The sequence below is a fragment of the Marmota flaviventris genome, chromosome 15 (genome assembly GCF_047511675.1).
Source record: "Marmota flaviventris isolate mMarFla1 chromosome 15, mMarFla1.hap1, whole genome shotgun sequence".
NCBI lineage: Eukaryota > Metazoa > Chordata > Mammalia > Rodentia > Sciuridae > Marmota > Marmota flaviventris.
The window spans coordinates 41,667,727-41,686,697 of record NC_092512.1 but is presented as its reverse complement, the minus strand read 5'-3'; the positions used below and the strand labels follow the sequence as shown (position 1 = coordinate 41,686,697).

At 32.4% G+C, this 18,971-nt stretch overlaps 2 protein-coding genes across 4 annotated transcripts in view; both read right to left on the bottom strand.

Moving 5' to 3' along the window:
• The window catches only part of Rad54b (RAD54 homolog B), a 104,041-nt gene that overhangs the window by 43,041 nt on the left and 42,029 nt on the right, over positions 1-18,971 (bottom strand). The window lies entirely within an intron of this gene.
• Positions 8,749-17,858, bottom strand: Fsbp (fibrinogen silencer binding protein). The gene is made up of 2 exons (XM_027947876.2): positions 17,426-17,858; positions 8,749-13,417 (listed from the first exon to the last, which is right to left on the bottom strand). The coding sequence occupies exons 1-2, from the start codon at positions 17,797-17,799 to the stop codon at positions 12,892-12,894; spliced, it is 900 nt and encodes a 299-aa protein (XP_027803677.1). The 5' UTR covers positions 17,800-17,858; the 3' UTR covers positions 8,749-12,891.

Here is an 18,971-nt window from a genome sequence, read left to right as displayed (position 1 = left end):
GGAACCATCCAGTATACAAACTTTCAAGACTGGTTTCTCTTACTTGATACAATGTTTTTAAGATTCATCCCAAATTGTTGCTTAAAGCAACAGCTTATTTATTTTTGCAGAACAGGGGATTAAACCCAATGTTTCTCTACCACTGAACTACATCTCCAGCCCTTTTTATTTTAACACAGGGTCTCCCTAAATGGTCCAGGCTAACCTGGAACTTGTAATCCAATGATCTCAGTCTCCTAAATAGCTGCAATTACATTTATGTGCCAGCACACCCAGTTGTTCTTTATTATTATATATAATACTGAACAACAGTGAGCTGTTTCCAGCTCTTGACTATCATAAGCTTCTATATTGTGTGAATACTCATGTTTACCAATTAACTGGTAGAAACAGTATCTTCTTAATGACATAATTCAAATTTGATTATTGGTGATAAGACGTTTTTAGATATATCTTCGTTTTCTCTTTCTTTGACTCCCCTAAGTCACATTCAACTTAAAGGATATACTTAAGGTAAAAAAGAAGATTCTCATTTCCTCTACCAGGACCAGTTGGGGGTTTGGTTTAGGGAAAAATTATGTTGTGGGATGGAGGAAATTGAGTTGAGGAGGGTTATGTTCTTTTCTTCCTTCCTTCCTTTCCTTTCTTTTGTAGATTTAGAACAGTGACAATAAATGAGCCCCCTTTAAAGTGAAAAAAAAAAAATTCTCATGTCTTTAAATTTTTAATCTGACCAGAAAACACACAATGTCCACTTAAGCCAACATGTTGTCCAAAATGTACAGTCTAAACCTAGACTCTCAATCACTACTTTTTTTTATTTTAAAATATCTTTATTTATTTATTTATGTACATGTGGTGCTGAGGATCAAACCCAGGGCCTCGCACATGCTAGGCGAGCGCTCTACCACTGAGCCACAACCCCAGCCCTCTCAATCATTACTTATTTCAAAATTTCACATAAATTTTTAAATAGAAAATAGACACAAAGAATATAAATTAGGGGCTGGGGTGCTGGCTCAGTGGTAGAGTGCTTGCCTAGTATATTCGAGGCACTGGGTGCAATTCTCAGCACTGCATTAAAAAAAATAAATAAATAAAGGTCCATTGATAACTTAAAAAAACATAAATATTAAGAAACTCGGTCAAAATTAAATAAAAAACACAAAACTATTACATTTTAATATGTAAAATGCTAAAAAAAAAACCACTTAAAACATTGATTGTGCTAGAAGAATCAGAATCTACTTAATGTCTTACTTAATAGGAGTTACTAAGATATGGAGCAATTGTAAAACTTTAAATAAACACAGGTCATTTAAACAGACTGTCCTATTTTTGTCAGGGTTTACCCATAGGAAGGAAGGAAGGAAGGAAGGAAGGGAGGGAGGGAGGGAGGGAGGGAGGGAGGGAGGGGCAGGGGAGAAGGGGATGGGAGGAAGGGAAGGAATGAGGAATGAAGGGGAGGGGAGGAAGGGAAAGAATGGGGAGGGAAGGAATGGGGGGTGAAGGGGAGGGGAGGAGGGGGAGGGTGGGGAAGAAAAGAGAAGGGAAAGAAAATTTGGGCAATGTAATATTTAACAAATTAAAAGTTGCCAAGATAAAGTAAGCCCACTCACTTATTAGAAATATAAGCATTATACTATACTCTAAATCAATGAATATTCAATGTGTTTCAGTAAAAGAGCCAAACAATACTTGATTTTTCTTTTTTAATAAGAAAAACAGGTAGTGAGGGAGGAATTAGTGCACTCTTTGGCTTCTTACTTGACAAACTTGTTTTTCCACAGTAAATCATTGAAAAGACCATTGCATTAAAAATACATTATGTTTCAGGGAGAAATAAGGACACTCTGTATAAAGAGAAATTTTAACACCAGAAAAAAGTGATCTACTTTCCATTATTTCTATTTTAAGTATCCAAACACCCTAGTCATTACCTCTATTCAATTTCCCACCTTCCAACTACTCCAATCTGACTTCCAGTATCATCCTCTCCCCAAAACTGCAAATATTAAGGGTCACGTAGGAGCTGTCAATAAATCCAGGTCAGGGCTGGGGCTATGGCTCAGTGGTAGAGACCTTGCCTAGCATGTGTGAGGCACTGGGTTCAAACCTCAGCACCACATAAAACATAAATAAATAGGGTTTAAAAAATAATCAGAAAAAAAAAAAAGAACACTGGCTGTACTACAGCTGTGTGCCCTATCTCACTGTGCATTTGTATTATTATCACAACATATGGAAATGTAAAATGAAATAAAAATAAACCCAGGTTTTTATTCCTATATACAATGCTCAAAAGCTTTGGACAGTATTACTTCCTCCTTGAAATAGTGAACTCTATTTCTGTAGCTCTTAACACCCTTATAAGGTTTCTCTTACCTCATTAGCTGCTGCTTCCTAGTCAATGCATACTTCTTTATCTAACCTTTCCTATTGGAGCCCTTAAGAACTTAGTACTAGGCTGCCTTCTACTCTCATGCACATCTTGAATTAGCTCCTCCTCCCCGTGGCTTTGATACAATCCATGTACTAACAACTTTTTTTCCCCTTATCTCTAACACAGACCACAACTCTAGATTTGTGTATCTATATACCCAACTATCTCCAGATATGTCCACATGGATGTCTAACCAACATCTCAAACTCATCATGTCCACTATCTTCTCTCCAAAAACTGCATCTTCTTTATTTTTCCTGTCTTATCCTTGTTCAAGTGAGAAATTTGGAAATCATCCTTGATACTTTCTACTTCCTTAGTCCCACAGCTGATCAACCACATAATCCAGACAAGTTGACCCGATTCTCAAAGTTATATACTATTTGCCTTCTCTGTTGCCTCCACTTATTCTGAGAAATCTTTACTGAGTTCTTTTCATGCCAATATTTCTTTAAACCATATTCCACATTTATTATTTTTAAATATAAATTTGAGCATGTATCCCTCTTGCTTAAAATTCATTAGTTTTTATAGTTCTCAGGGAATTATGCTGCTTCCTGTCAAAGGGCCTTTTATTTGTCTTCCTCTAACGCACTTAACTAAATTAATTTCTACCCACTTCTGTATAAATTTCCCTGTTTAATGGATTAGATCAAGTTGCCCTATTATTTCAGCATTATCTCAACAATTAATTATATAACAAATTACTTAGGATCAGTCTTCCCCACTATACTCTGAATCCTGAGATGAGTGGTCTGTTTTGACTTTGTACATCAACAAACTCCCAGATAATAGGTACTCTTCAAAATTGCCATTTTGACTGTAGGTAAATTTTGACTTCATGGTTTTGAAAATATTTATGAAAGATAGAATTATCTCAAAATTAGTTTTAATCTGGAAAATAGCTTTAGAAAATAAACTCATTTTTGTTTTTACGTTAAAGACTTGTTACTCTCAGAGCAATTGTTTCCCAAGTAAACTTTCTAAGATTCACCAGCCACTTCTTTGTGTATCATATCTTAATGATTACAGCTTTTATCAATGTGAGTTCTTTTAAAACGATAATTTCTAACAAATGTAAATTGCTCATTTTGTATAACTAAATTTAGTCAAGATTGTATTAATCCACCAATTTTTAGTCAAAAATTAGTGGCCAGTTTTCAGATACATTACTTGTCAATGTGTTATTTTTGTTGTTTTTAAGCCCGAGTTCCCAGAGAAAGTTTGAAGGTTTTCAGCAGTAACAAAAAAGATGGGGTGATTTGACCAGTTTTTGAACTTTAAAAAATTTTGTGTTGTGCAACTGTAACCAATTTTAATTAGTACTTAAGTAATTCTAATAGCTGTAGTTACTATGAATCAAATAAAGCACTGATAATAACTTTGTTTTTTTTTAATGTGGCCTTCTGCTTTTTATTGGGTTATTCAAGAGAAAAATATAATTTCCTTTAAATAGTCCAAGAGTTCCCTAAGGCAGGGTAAAAAGAATGTCTCATCAAAATGACTAGGGAAAACATCCTAGATCAAATATTCTGTTATATTTTCACTGTCTAAACAAATTATTTTATATCCAAGAACACTCCAATACCACCAGCAGCAAGAAAAAGAAAAAGCTGAATTAAATAAAGCATAATAATTAAATTCCGGGAACTCAGAAATTACTTATAATTAACTTTGAAATAGCCTTAGACTCTTCAGATTTAATACACTCTCGCAGAGCAGGGGAAGAGCACAAACCATGGAGCCAGACTGCATGTGTTTAAATCTTGGAATCCACCACTTAATAGCTAGGTGGCCCTGGAAAAGTACTTATTAAAACATTTTGTGACAGTTTATGATTCTATAAAATGAAAGGAATACTAATACCTACCTTCAAACTGATCATGAACATCAGATAACAGATGTAAAATGCTTAGAACCATTCTTGTCACATAAAAAATGCTCCCTAAGTGTTTACTACTGTCATCATCATTTTACCTTTGCCCTGTTCCCATCAGTCCCATTTAAAATATTATGTAGGTACAGGGCATGGTGGTACATGCCTGTAATACCAGCAATTCGGGAGGCTGAGGAATAGGATCAAAAGTTCCAGGCCAGCTGTAGCAACTGAGCAAGACCCTGTCTCAAATGAAAAGAAAAAAGGGCTGGGAATGTAGCTCAGTGATAGAATACCCTGGGTTCAATCTTCAATATTTAAAAAAAGAAAAAAAAATCTACCTACTAGGGCAGGTAAAAGAAGATGAGTAACTCCAAAAAATACAATGAAGATCAGTAATGGAATGGTGGAACATCACAACCTCCTAAATCTAGACTATTTGTACAACAGAAAATATTGACTTACTATGTCCCAGGCTAACCACTCTAAAAAATTCCAATCTAACAATATTTTATTTCTAAACTTGGTTCTGATCTATATCCCCCTTGACCATGTACTGTACTTCCCAAATCAACAGATCTGCATGAACATGACAATTGAAGGCCCATCAGCAAGATTACAAAGTAAGGATGCTTAAGATCATGCTTTGAAGAAGATAATGCCATTTACTATTAATAGTGGGCATTATCATCTTAATGAAAGATTCCTAAGTATAGGATGATTTAATTACATATCCCACAACTGCAAGCCTTTAATATTATAAACACAAAAGTTGTTTTCAGTGGTAAAAATAAAATTTAAAATATCTCAAATAATAAAAAATGCAAAGAGTCTTGCAGATTGTTTTTATGTTTCAAAATTACCAAATCTCTAGAACTTTTAACACACATTAACATATAACTGCAATATGAATTTAAGACTAAAAGATTTTATTAAACTAAAGATTATAAAACATTAATGCACAAGTCCCTTCAGACAGATAATCAGCCATAGTTTTCTTATCTAATAAAAGAAATTGAATGTCAACTAAGTACAAATATCATTATGTGTAAAATAAACTTAGAAGATACTTTTTTGCATTAGAGATCATTTTCTGAATACACTTTATAAGCATGACAGGGACTATACAGTTCATATTTCTTCAATACCTCATGTCAAAGAATATATGCAGCAAGTACAAAAATGAAAAAAAAATAATCAAACTACAATATTTCCAGGTATCTAAATTATCTGCTTGACATTTTTAATTCATTTAAATATTAGATGAGTTATACATCAATTTCAATTATGACATTTGTTACTGAACATGCAAAGCTTTATTTAAAAAAAAACTCATACATTGTTGATTGAAATGTAAAAATGGTACAATCACTTTGGGGAAAGGTCTGGCAGTTTCTTAAACATTAAATGTAAAAGTTCCCTAAGCAGGCATTATGTCCACAATAAATCCGTAGAATATTCATAAAATACTTATACATAAGAGCCAAAATCTTGATATTTCCCAGAAGTCCATCAAAAGAAAATGGATAAATTTATATATCTATACAATGAAATACTATACAGCAATAAAAAGGAATGAACTATTGATACAATATATGAAATCAGATAAATGTCAAAAACACTAAGTTAACCTAAGTTAAGACCAAGTTAAAAAAGAAGAAAGTATGCACTGCCTGGTTCCAATTATATGAAGTTCTAGTACAGGCAAAATCTACTTAAGATTTTTAAACAGAACAATGGTTGTCTGAGGTGCCAGGGGATTGATTTCAAGAAAAGGGCAGCAGGGACTTTCTGATGTGATAACATTCTGTATCTTTTGTGTGTATGCACAGTACTGAAGATTGAACCCTGGGCCTCACCCAAGATAGGCTAGCACAGAGCTACAGTGTAAATTCTTTCCCACTCTGTAGAATGATTGATCTTAAATCAACAAGGAGCAAGATAACCTGAAACATCTCCAAATCCACTTTTCTTTTCCTCCAGTTCTTACATCATTTTAAATCCTGATTGGAGTTTGAGCAATACAAATACAGGTATTTTCCAAAACTTATCAAATCATACATTTAAGATTTCAAAACTACACAAATATTTATTTTGAGCAAATAAACATAAGACTCTAGTAATGTTGAAATGTTTAGTGATAACTATTCTAATTTTGTAACATGCTTTAAAATAATGTTTTTCTTGAAGCTGATCCCAGCATAGATGGTGAAAAGGATCAGTTTCAGAGGTTCTTTTAAGGATAGGGACATCAGAACGAGCTAATGGACTAGATGTGGGCAGTTAGGAAAAGACAGTAATTAAAAATGGCTTCTAAATTTTTAGCTTGACCACCAAGTAATAGAATATACTGAGACCAGAGGAGGTACAAGGAGTAATAAGGATTACCTTTCTTCCCCATCCCAGGCAGGGTTATCTGTCCTTGAGCACACACCCACCACAGGAATAAGGGATGGCTCCAGAAGACCTACGACACAGACTCTGGGACAGTAGTGCCCTGTGTCTCTCCTTTCTTAGCAAAGCAATAAAACTTGTTTTTCTTTTTTCTCAATAAAATAATAATAATAATAATAGTGGTTTCCTTAAAAAATGGAGGGTTAGATAAATATGCAATAAAGCAAATATAGTAAAACATTAACTGATATTTTGAATTGATTTAAATACTAGAACTTTTTCAATTCTGACATTACAATTATTGAACATGTAAAGCTTTATTTTTAAAAAAAACACTATTGATTGAATTATAAAATGGTATAATCACTTTGGGGAAAGGTCTGGCAATTTCTTAAAGTCAAATGTATAAATTCCCTAATCAAGCATATGCCAAGCAAAATCTAAGTGGTAGGAATATGAATATTTATTACGAAATTCTTTCAACTTTTTATTGTATATATGAATGATTTCTTAATAAAAATGTTGGGGTTTGTAAAAATCTTTGTTTATTCCATACCATTTTTTGGGGTGGTGGTGTTGAGGACTGAACCCAGGGGTGCTCTACCATTGACCTACACTCCCCAGCCCCCACCCCTTTTGAACTTGGATTTTGAGATGCACCCCTTTTTAACTTTGATTTTGAGACAGGATCTTGCTAACTTGTCCAGGCTGGCCTCAATCTTACAATCTTCCTGCCTCAGCCTCCTAAGTAGCTGGGATTACAGGAGTGCATCACTGCACCCAGCACCACACATACTTTTAAAACACAAAAGATCTATTAATAAAGTGTAATACTAATACATCCATTTTTTTCAATTGCCTAGGCTAACTTGATTGGTAGTTTTATTTGCATTTACTCATTTATTTTGCTTTCCACTATTTATAAAGCTACTGAAAACTTTAAATAATTTCAAATCATAGCTACTAGTTTTAATCAATTTAAAAGATATATAAAAAATTAAACAATTTCTCAAAATAGTACATAAAGATTTAGTATAATTCTGTTAATGTTTAATTTAGTTGCATAAAGAATTTTCTCTTGTATTTAATTATGCAATATTTCATTTAATTCTTTTTATAATCAAATTCACTATCAAATATTTTTAAAGATTTTAACCTTTATTTTTTATTTTTGTTTATGTGGTGCTAAGGAATAAAAGCAGTGCCTCACTCGTGCTAGGCAACTGCTACCACTGAGCTACAACCACAACCTTCACTATCAAATTTTGATTTTGAGAATTTGTGGGTCTTAATATTTGAAAAAATATAATATTTAGATAGGTACATTTGGCATTATATAATCATCTAAATAAATTTATTTCAATTATACCTCATCAAAAAATTTCAACTCTATTGTATTGAATTCTTTTTGGGGGGGTAATAAAAAAATACAAATCAATATAATGTATTAATTGTAATTAAAAGAATATGTATTAATAAATCATTTGCTTAACCACCATCATCAGTGGTATATATTAAATATAATTTATTGCACTCTAAGATATTTAAACATGTCTTTAAAATACATTTAAACTTTTGCAAATCAAAATCAACCAAGACTGACTCAGAAAAAATTACTTTAGTATACTTACTACAATGAATGTAATTCTGGTTTTTAAAAATACACAAAAATAAAGTTTCTTAATCTGCACAGCCCTAAATGCTAAGGAATTGTGTCACTTGAAACCAAGTTTAGACAATTCTGGAGAAAAATACAATTACCAGATTATTCTAAAAGAAGGCACATGGAAAATATTCATATTTTAAACATTTTCACAAAAAGATGGAAAAGGGAAGATCAACTCTTTCAAAAGTGAAATACCAAGTTGTTTCATTACACAAAATGAAAAATTTTAATATTTCAAGAAACCTGGCATTTATTAGAAATGAGAAAATTAAGCTTTTCTTATAAAATTAGGCTTTTTCTTATTATAAATCATATCTAGTTTAGAAAATCATAAGTTATAATAATAACAACATATCCATTTAAGCTCATATGGATAAAAGACAGAAAGCTGGCAAAAATAACCTAACCACTACCTAGATTAATACATTGAATGAAATAAACTTTCAATTTATTTTTCAAATTTAAAATACTTCTACAGAATCAAATCTAAAATCAAAATAAATTCACTCTTCTCTATATTTTCCCAGTACTATATGTTATAGATAAAATTCCATACGTAGGATGTCTGGAAGCTTCCATGTATACACCGCTGGTACTAGCAGAATTTCTTCCTCCCATTAGTGATACTGTCCTCAAAAAAAACTGCTAATGGAAGTTGGTAAGTAGTCCCCAAACTCAAAATATCTCAATATCAAAAAAAAAAGGTTAACTCATAATTTCCCTAAGATACTTTAAAAGATAATAAACAACCTCCAAAAAAATGTTCTGTGGTGAAACAAGCAATTTTCTTTATTCAGAAATTCTTATAAACTACACTATAGTAATCATGGTTTGTAGGGAGGAAGTGGTTAGAAAATGGAGAATTACATACATTTAAACTTTTGCAAATCAAAATCAAACAAGATTGACTCAGAAAAAATTACTTCAGTATACTTACTACAATGAATGTAATTCTGGCATTTAAAAATACATAAAAATAAAGTTTCTTAATCTGCACAGCCCTAAATGCTAAGGAATTGTGTCACTTGAAACAACCAAGTTTTGTATAATTCTGGAGAAAAATACAATTACCAGATTATGCCATTTGATGGGCAATAAAGGAATTTTCAAAGGCAATATAATTACATATCATTTTGTATATACATGATTTTTTTTTTTACCTTGCACAATGACTTTAGAACCAAACTACCAAAAGAGGTATGTTGTACTTTTTGAACAGAAAAATATTCTAGAACCATCTCAGAGAATTGACATTCCACAAAACACATTTTGGAAAATTGATTTTGTTGTATAAAGTCAATACTTTAACACTCATCAATTTCAAGTGATAGCATGCTGAATATGTGATTAAATTTCATATAAATAATTTGCATTGTAATTTCAAAAAGTAAAACTGTCTAAAGAAGTATTTACTAGAATTATAAAAATACTACCTCAAATTAGAGGACTCGTGACACTCAAAGGAAAGTCATAGCACAGATGAAAGAGAGAAGATAAAATGGTCAAATGAATATGATTTATACCCAAGACATTTCTATAATAAAAAGCTTAACTCTAATACGATATAAAAAGTTTTTTAATTCAACTAATGAAATTAAGTAATCAATAAGCTAAAATAGTACCCACAAGAGTTTATTTTTTGTTTCTATAGCCACAACCTAAATTTCCAATTAAATTTTCTCTCACTACAATGCCTACTACTAAATGCTACTATACTCTCTTCCTAAATTACAGCTCTATTATATTGTCCCCCTAATCAAACATTTGCAGTGGCTTCCCATTGTATATTCAGTTAAGTCTGACTCCTTAAAAATAGCATTTTATTTAATCCATTATCTGGCACCAACCAACATCCAAATTGATATCCCTTTGCTTACTTCAACCCATTCTGCTTTTCCACAAAACTTTTTTTTTTTTTTTTTTTTTTTTTTTTTGAGAATCTAACATGATTTAGGCACCAAGTTAGGTTGTAAAATACTCTTATTTCAAGCCAGGTGCAGTGAGGCACCTCAACTCAAGAAGCTGAGACAGGAGGATTTCGAGTTCCAGGCTAGCCTTAGGCTATTTAGTGAGATCCTATCTCAAAAAAAAGGGGGGGGGGGGAGTTAGAGATGTAGCTCAGATATTTAAACATGTCTTTAAAATACATTTAAACTTTTGCAAATCAAAATCAAACAAGACTGACTCAGAAAAAATTACTGGATTTAACCCCCAATGCTGTTTTTAAAAATACATAAAACTATCTCATTGACTCAAATTTTAACCAGCATTATAATCCATAAGAGGGCCTATTACAAAAGACTGCAGGACGCCATCCTCAAAAGTTTCTGATTCAAATGGAATTTCTAACAAGTTCTCAAGTGATGCTGATGTTACAAAGCACTACACTTGGAGAATGATAGCTCTACTCCAAAAAGTCACAAACTGGAAGCCCCATGGCTGAATGAAGCCCACTCACATGTCTACATGGTATCTGAAAAACATTTTGAATTATTTGTGAATATTTTAAAATTGAAAAATATTATGTATATTGCAGGTTTCTGGTTTACTCCTGCAAGTAAAATTCTACTCAAGTTAAATAGAAGCTCCAGAGAGGTGTCCTAGTCTAGGTTACCAGAGTCTGAATTGGGTCTCTGTAATTTCACTTTAAAGCACCTGGCTTAGCATTGCATTTGTGCTTGCACACCCTGATCATTTTTTTTCCCACTCTCCATTCCTTTTTTTCGAGAGCTCACTCTGACTTCAAACACCCTTTCTCCCTGTATTGCTGAAATTCTAGTTGCCCATTCTCAAGCTTGATTTAAAATTCTTTCTCAACAAAATCCCAGCCAAATAGATATTCTTAAGTAAAACACATATTAAAAATTTAACAAAAGTTTAATGTGTTCTTTAAAAATCAAGGTTTTATTTCCACAAATACTAAAATAGCAATGTTTACCTGAAACAAGGCTATCTCATTAAATTATAAACATAAGATATTTTGCTATTTTCAAAGTAAAATTTTCATTTTTCACTGATTTTTACTTTTAAAGAAACCTATTTCAGGAAAATGAAACAGGATATAACTTTCAATCACACAGTCAAAATACAACTTCAGTATGATATCAGATCTCAAATTATAGAACATAAAAGAGAAAGGGTATGATTCCCTTGGTTTTAACCTAACAATTATTAACCGTAATCTTTTGTTGCTGCTGTTGTTTGTGGTCCTGCAGATTGAACCTAGGGCCTCATGCATGCTAGTCAAGCACTCTACCACTAAACTACATTCCAAGTCTTAAAAGTAGCTTTAATTAAATAAATTCTTCAAAATTTTAAATCTAGAAATCTGGAGGATATTTTAACAGATTTTTACTTGTATAGAATAAATTGGGAGGAGGGGAGGAGAAAAGAAAAATGAATACTGGTCCTTGCTCTGCTGAAGCTTTGTTACCGCAGTAAGTCACTGAGTTCTCCTTGGACCTGGGACCTATTTCATTACCTCTAAATTGAAGAGGAGGGAAAAAGTGTTTTCCAAATGTCTTCCATCTCTAAAATCTAAGACTTACTCCTTCAAAAGATGAAAACATAAAAAATAGTGTCATAATGAAATTATGGCATTTGCCAGTAAATGGATGGAAATGGAGAATATCATGCTATGTGAAATTAGCCAAACTCAGAAATTCAACAAACATTTTCTTTCATATGCAGAAGCTAGAATAAAACAAAGGAAAGTGGGAGGGGAAGATAGGATAATATAAAGAGCCAATCAAATATGAATTAATACATGAGCAAAAGGAAATCTAGTAGAGGAACAAGAATGGGAGAGGGGAAGAAGATGGGAAAGAAAGGGGGAGAATCATGAACTGAAAACAATTTCCATGCATGTAAGAGTGTGTCAGGATTAATCCAACTACTGTGTATAACTATAAATAAACCTCTAGTTTAAAAAAAAAAAAAACAAAAAACTACAGTGTCATACAGATAAGGTTTTTTTGTGGTGGTGGTGGTGGTGGTGATGGTGGTACTGGGATCAAACCCAGGGCTTTGCACATCTCAAAGTAAGTGCTCTACCACCAAGCTGCATCTGCAGCCACAGAGAAAAGCTTCTTGTTATTGAGTCAGTATAGTTTCTAAATTGGACTGACTTTAAAACCTTTAACTATAAGTTTCAAACTTCTAACCCAAAGTGCTGAAGACAGAACTTTGAGAGAATATGTTTATATATACATATTTGTATATATTTTAATGATTAAAATAAAAGGCCATCTATAAGGGCAATAATTAAAAATAAATTGGAGGGAAAATATTACCAATCAACACATTAGTAAGTTTGATATCCAAAAAGAAAGTCAAATAATTAGGAAACCATGCCCCCCCCCCCCCGCAAAAAAAGAAAATCATGTCAAAAGTTTTTCCATAATAGAGATTAACAGCATTTTCCATACATCTATTTGCTTCAGAATATTCCCAAAGTAATTTTGGATGAAATTTAAATTATCAAATTGAAAAACTTAAAAAAAAAAAAAACCCTCAAAGACTATTATAATCAGGTAGATCATGCCGTAAGCGAATTGCTTTCAGCTTCTCCACTTCAATTTTTGCTCTCAGTAGCTCTTCCTCTAGCTGCTGCCTTCTTTTCAATCCATCCCTCTTCTCCTGAACATATAATCCAAAATTTCTTTGATTTTCTAAAATTATCTGATGCTCTGCTTTCAACATTTGCAGGATCTGAGGATCGTACCCTAATAGAGACCTAAAATGTTCTCCACTTTCATGCCGAAAAAAATCATCTCTCCTTGGAGTAGAAGTTGGAGATGATGTCATTCTCATATCAACAGAGGAAAGTGATGGTGACAAAGATCTTTCCATAACATGTACTAATTCATGTTCTTCTCTTTGCTCTAAAACATCGCTGTGTTGAGGATTTAAAACCAGTGGAGGAGGTGGTTTAATGTCTTCTTCTTGCTTCACCTCCACTGTAATAGCAACAGGATGGTGATCCAACATTACCTGTAGTGAACTGGTACCAGCTTGTGCAGGTTCATCCAAGTTCGCACTACAGCACACAAAAAAAGCATTATAAAATATAAACCAAATGAAGATATGAGCATATTTATAGCATGCTTCATATTTAATATATACCTAATTATTAAGCCTAAAAAGCCAGGTATGGTGATGCATGCTGAAATTCCAGTAACTGCGGAAGCTGAGGCAAGAAGATTGATTCAAGTGCAAGGTCAGCCTCAGCAACTTAGTGAGACCCTATCTCAAAATAAATAATAAGGGCTGGGGATGTAGCTTGGTGGCAGAGCATCCTGGGTTCAATCACTATTACAAAAAAAGGGAAAGAAAAAGAGAGAATGGGGGGGGGGGGATGAATATGAGAATTGTGAAACAAGAGGAGTTTAACCCTGGGCATAACAAAGAGACTTAAGATTAGGATTTCAATAACACATACATATAGGTATCCTCCCCATCCTTATCCCTTTTTGTGTGTCTTGTTTTATGGTACTGGGGATTAAACCCCTGGCTTCTGGCATGTTAAGCAAGTGCTCTACCACTGAGCCAAATTCCTGGCCCTCCCTTATTAACTTCAAAATTGGGCTTTTAAAAAAGAAGTACAAATCTTATATAGGCTAAATGAAGTAGATAAAAAAGAAAAGTCATTTTTAATGCTCTCAAAGAGATACCAATTGTCCCTATAACCTCAAGGTTTTTAAATAGTGTTAAGGGTCATTTAATATATTCTGTGCCTCCCTCTTCCCATACCTTATTTAGATCTCCTGCTCTGTTGTCTTTGGATTGTTATAAAAATAATCAAGGTTCATGACTTCTAGGAAGATAGTGGAAGCCCATTTATGTGAGGTACTGATTTCTGCATTGACCCAAAAAAACTAAAACTAAGGTCTCTAAGGCTTTGGAGTAACCCCTTTACCTATACTGAACCACATAACTCAGCTACTCTTTAAGTCTTTCAATCATGGGAAGGTAAAGTTAACAAGAGCAAGGGGTTTTATCCATCACAGCATACCCAGTATCTAGCATAATATAGCACTACTTAGAATATAGTAGATGTGTTGAATGAATAAATGAACAAATAAAATGATTTTTATATGAAATATTCTTAAATGGCCTATATAGGCACATTGAAGGTTTGCTGAATTTACAACAATTCCCATAACATATACATTCCTAGTAGAGGTAATTAAGAGTTTTTAGCATAATTTACACTCTGGCATATTATTTTTTGACATTATGAACACAATGCACTTTAAAATCCTATTTTTTAAAAAAAATAATTTCAAGTATAACATGAAGCTATTAAGAATATATATGGGGGGCTAGGGCTATAGCTCAGTGGCAAGAGTGCTTGCCTAGAATGTGTGAGGCACTAGCTTCAAACCTTAGCACCACATATAAATAAGCAAATAAAATAAAGACATTCTGTCCATCTATAACTACAAAAAATTTTTTTAAAGAATATATTTGTGTGTGTGTATATGTATATTCTTGAGCTTTTTTTTTTTTTTTTAATTATGCTTCTGCCTAACTTAAAAGGGAAAATAAAAAGGGGAAAGAGATTATTGGAACATTAATGGAAGTATGTTAACATTATTTAAAGAACATTTTATAAATGATAAATAACATCATTAGGAATATATCCTAGATGATGATTAAAATGTTGGAATACGTTCACATAGAAAATAAGGAAAAAAATTTTAAACTCCCATAAGTTACTTATTAATGGCATTAAGTTGCCAGAAATGTCAGATATTTGTCTAAGAAGATACAAATTTAAACAATTCAACAAAATATATATTATAAAAATTTTTAAAAATTCAAATAAATACTGTTCCAGTTTAGTATGTATAACAGTATAAACATAAATATTACATTTCTCCCACTATATTAAAAATATACTTATATCTGGAATATTCCATTCCATTTTAGTTGAAACATTACAAGCATAACTTTAAAAAAAAAGAAAAAGAAAGAAAGAAAGCTTTAAGAAAAGTAGCAAAAACAATAAAAGGACTTAAAGGATCAAGAGGTTGTAGAAACAAAGCATAATCTGACATTAGAGAGAGGTAAAAATAAAGACATAATTCAAAGTAAGTTGTAGAAACAGATTTACTAAGCAGCTGTATATTTTTAAATACATTAAATAATATAAACATTAATATTTCCTTGTAAAAAAAGGGAGAGTTTGGTGAGATTAACAGTAATATTTATGTAGAAACATAATTAAGATTACAGAATAATTATATATTTCTGATATAAAGATTCAATATGACATCAAATAAGTATATTAAATATATATTAAGTGAGTAAGCTAATATAGAGAAAATGTCAATATAGACACTAACAGGTAAAAATTTAAGTGGTATATTTCTTATATTCTTCCCTTTAAAATTTAAAAACATTACTATTATTTAAAAAGTATAGAAATGCATAAGTCAATTAATTTTAAATGTTTATATGTACATTTATATGATGTATGTATACACACATAAGTGGACAAACTATAAAGATACTTGTATATTTATATATTATTTCTCTTCTATATTCACTGTATTTTTAAAATATGCAACTAACGAAAACCGTAGTGTTTTTATGTGTAGTTTTTTAATTATAGAAAATTTAATACAAAAAAAGGTAGTTTTCCACCTGTAAAGCAAAAGCCTTTTTTTCTCTGGGGTTGATGGAGGTGGAAATTATGAGTATATAGCACAGCATACAACAAATTTACTGTAGACTTTATTGGATTATCCAGCATATTAGGAGGACCTTATCATTTGTCATCAGAGGGAACATTTTAACCAGTGGCCCCAACAAATTAATCCACTGTGCATCCATGTCCTGAATTCCCACTGGTGATTTTTTAAAATAGTTCTATCAAGTAGAAATAAGCAGTATGTAGTAAGAAACTAGGCTCAAAAATATTTTCTTGGTAAATTACAAAAATCACAGAATCTCTTGGTTAAAAAGTTTTTTCTTCTGTTCTTCTAACTTCAAAGAGATTTCACAGGTAATCAATAATTTTGCTTACATAATGCCTTTCCTACTAGTAAGAAAGCGCATTGTGTAAAGCTTTGTTTGAAAGACCCTGCAACTAACAAGGAGTTTACAGTTTGCTTTAATTATCCTAAAAGGTTCAGAAGAATGTAACTGCCATTTTTATCGTTTGCCAAGGGTTAAAATTTTAATTAGTGGCAAGATAATATAGTTTTGAATATTTCCAGGCAAAACATTACTTAGAGCACAATTATCTCAAAAATTGTTTCTAACCCTAAAAGAACTCAGTTGCTATTATGGGTATAATAAAATTCATAGTTTGATATCCTTTCAAGGCAGTGTAAGAAAGCTTACCCTTTCCTGTATGATCCAAGATCAAAGTGAAACTACACCATGAATGAATAAAAACAACAAAAACTTAATTTCATTAAGTAATCTGAATCTCTAATTAGGTATTAATTCCCTTTAGTTGTGTTCATCTTATTTTAAGTGTTAGAAAAATAATTTATCCTGTCTTCAAATATATAATCATATCATTAATAAGTTTACTTAAATGTTGATTTTAGTTCTGTTCAGTGCATTCAATAAGTGGTAGACAGTGACAAATCATAAAAAAGCAAAGATTACATTTCTCCTGAAACTACTTCATATAAATTTTACATAAAATTGAAAAATCCAGTGAAATGTAATCTTAATAGAAGAAAAAGGTAGCTCTTAAAGGAAAATTAAATAATTTAAACCTGAAGCTTAAAAAGTTTATGAAGTGATGTCACAAATTTCATCCCATTTATTTCTCCCTAACCTTCACTTTTAGAAACTGTAAGAGGGAAGGGGGGAGGGGAAGACAGTAAAAAGTGGCTTAAATCTAATGCAGCAGAAAAATTCCTTATAGTCTCACTTTTCTTTTTTTTAAGAAAGCAAAACAAAGACACTATTCATTGCTCCCCTTGTGGGGATGCTTACTATGCATATCTCTATCACAACTAAGCCAAAGCCCAATAGATAGGAGGCGCCATAATTTTCCACAACAAAATAAAATAAAGCTTACCTTTGTATGTGGTTCCTGTCTCTTACCAGGCAAAAACTGGAAATCTGGGGAATCATCTCCATAACTTTCTTGGTTGGCTCAGAAATATTGCTTTTAAAATCTGATTGGGCCTCTTTTTGCTGCAATAGCTCCTGTTTGGCATATTCTTTGAGCCTTTTGTAAAGGGTGCGTAGGCCCTGCGCTGTTCGAGGAGGGCGATCTACTCCAATTGCATTATAGTTAACTGCTATGATATCCCAACATCTATTCTTTTCCACTATGACTGAATGTTTATTAGTGTGTTCTTCGAGAATTTTCACATATGGCTTCACAAGCTTTAGCAAATCAAGCTTTTCAGATAAAGTAAAATTGGAAGATCTAGCCTTTCCTACCATTGTTCTTTTCAAATTAAGTAGGCAGTTTCTGAAACCACCATGCAGCCTTCAGCTCTGCTCAGCTCTTTTCACAAACAGAAAAAGATCAGGCTTAACTAGGCTAGCCTCATTTAGGCCCACGCCTACAGGGGAGGGTTTATTAAAATTCCTCCAGCTTAAGCTGACGCAGGTTCAGGAAATCTGCTTAAGCCAAGCCTGACCTACATAAAGCTTCTCACTGAAGAAGACAGGAAGGCACAAGCAAAACACACTTGTGTATAAAGAGAACAGCTCCAGATAGAATTTAATGCACAAAGGTCTAAAGATAAGTATGAACACAGCTAAAAATTAACTAATTTAGTGAGAATATCAAATTTTCACACATGTTTGCCTGTCAGACTGAAACTGCACTGCAGTATCACTTTAATAAGAACAAAAAAGAAACGGTTTTGTTCTATTTGTTTACAAATCCAGTAGACCGAAAACTAAAAGATATGAGTGGTGAATGTAGTGATTCCTAACAGAGCTCTAATCACTGTTTCTGAGCTGGGTGTTCTCCCTTACAAAATCTGCATAATGCTGGTCCTGCTGTCAATCAGGAATTGCATATCCTCTAGCTAGTTAGGTTACACCCAGCTCAGACTCCACAGTAAAGCTAAGCTTCTCCTTCATTTTACAGTCTACATTGGCTCCTGAATATTTTTTTTGTTATTTAAGAATAAATTTTTGTTGAACACTAAATATAAAAACCAGGTAACAATTACATTTTTAAAGCAATGGATTGTTCTAGCTATAACGCATGTGAATATACTAGCCTGCTTTATTATGTGTAAAAATAACTATTCATGGTGAGAAACAGCATAATCACACCATAGGAATGCACACAACAAAATCACATTTGCTGTTATAATAGAGAATTTTTATTTAGCTATAATCACAAAACATAGACTATAAAAGGAAACACCTAATCTAGCCATTTGCAAGACCATGAGTTTCCATGCTTAATCCTAGTCTGAAAACATGATAAATAATAATGTAAACAAAACAAACCTATTTTCTCATGATATACATGTTTCTCCTGATAAGGGAATTAATTATAATCTACTTGAACAAGGTTCAATTCAGCCAATTACCAAACACTTATAAAAATGCTCCCAACCACTGTGCAAAGCCCAAAGAAAACAAAGTGAATC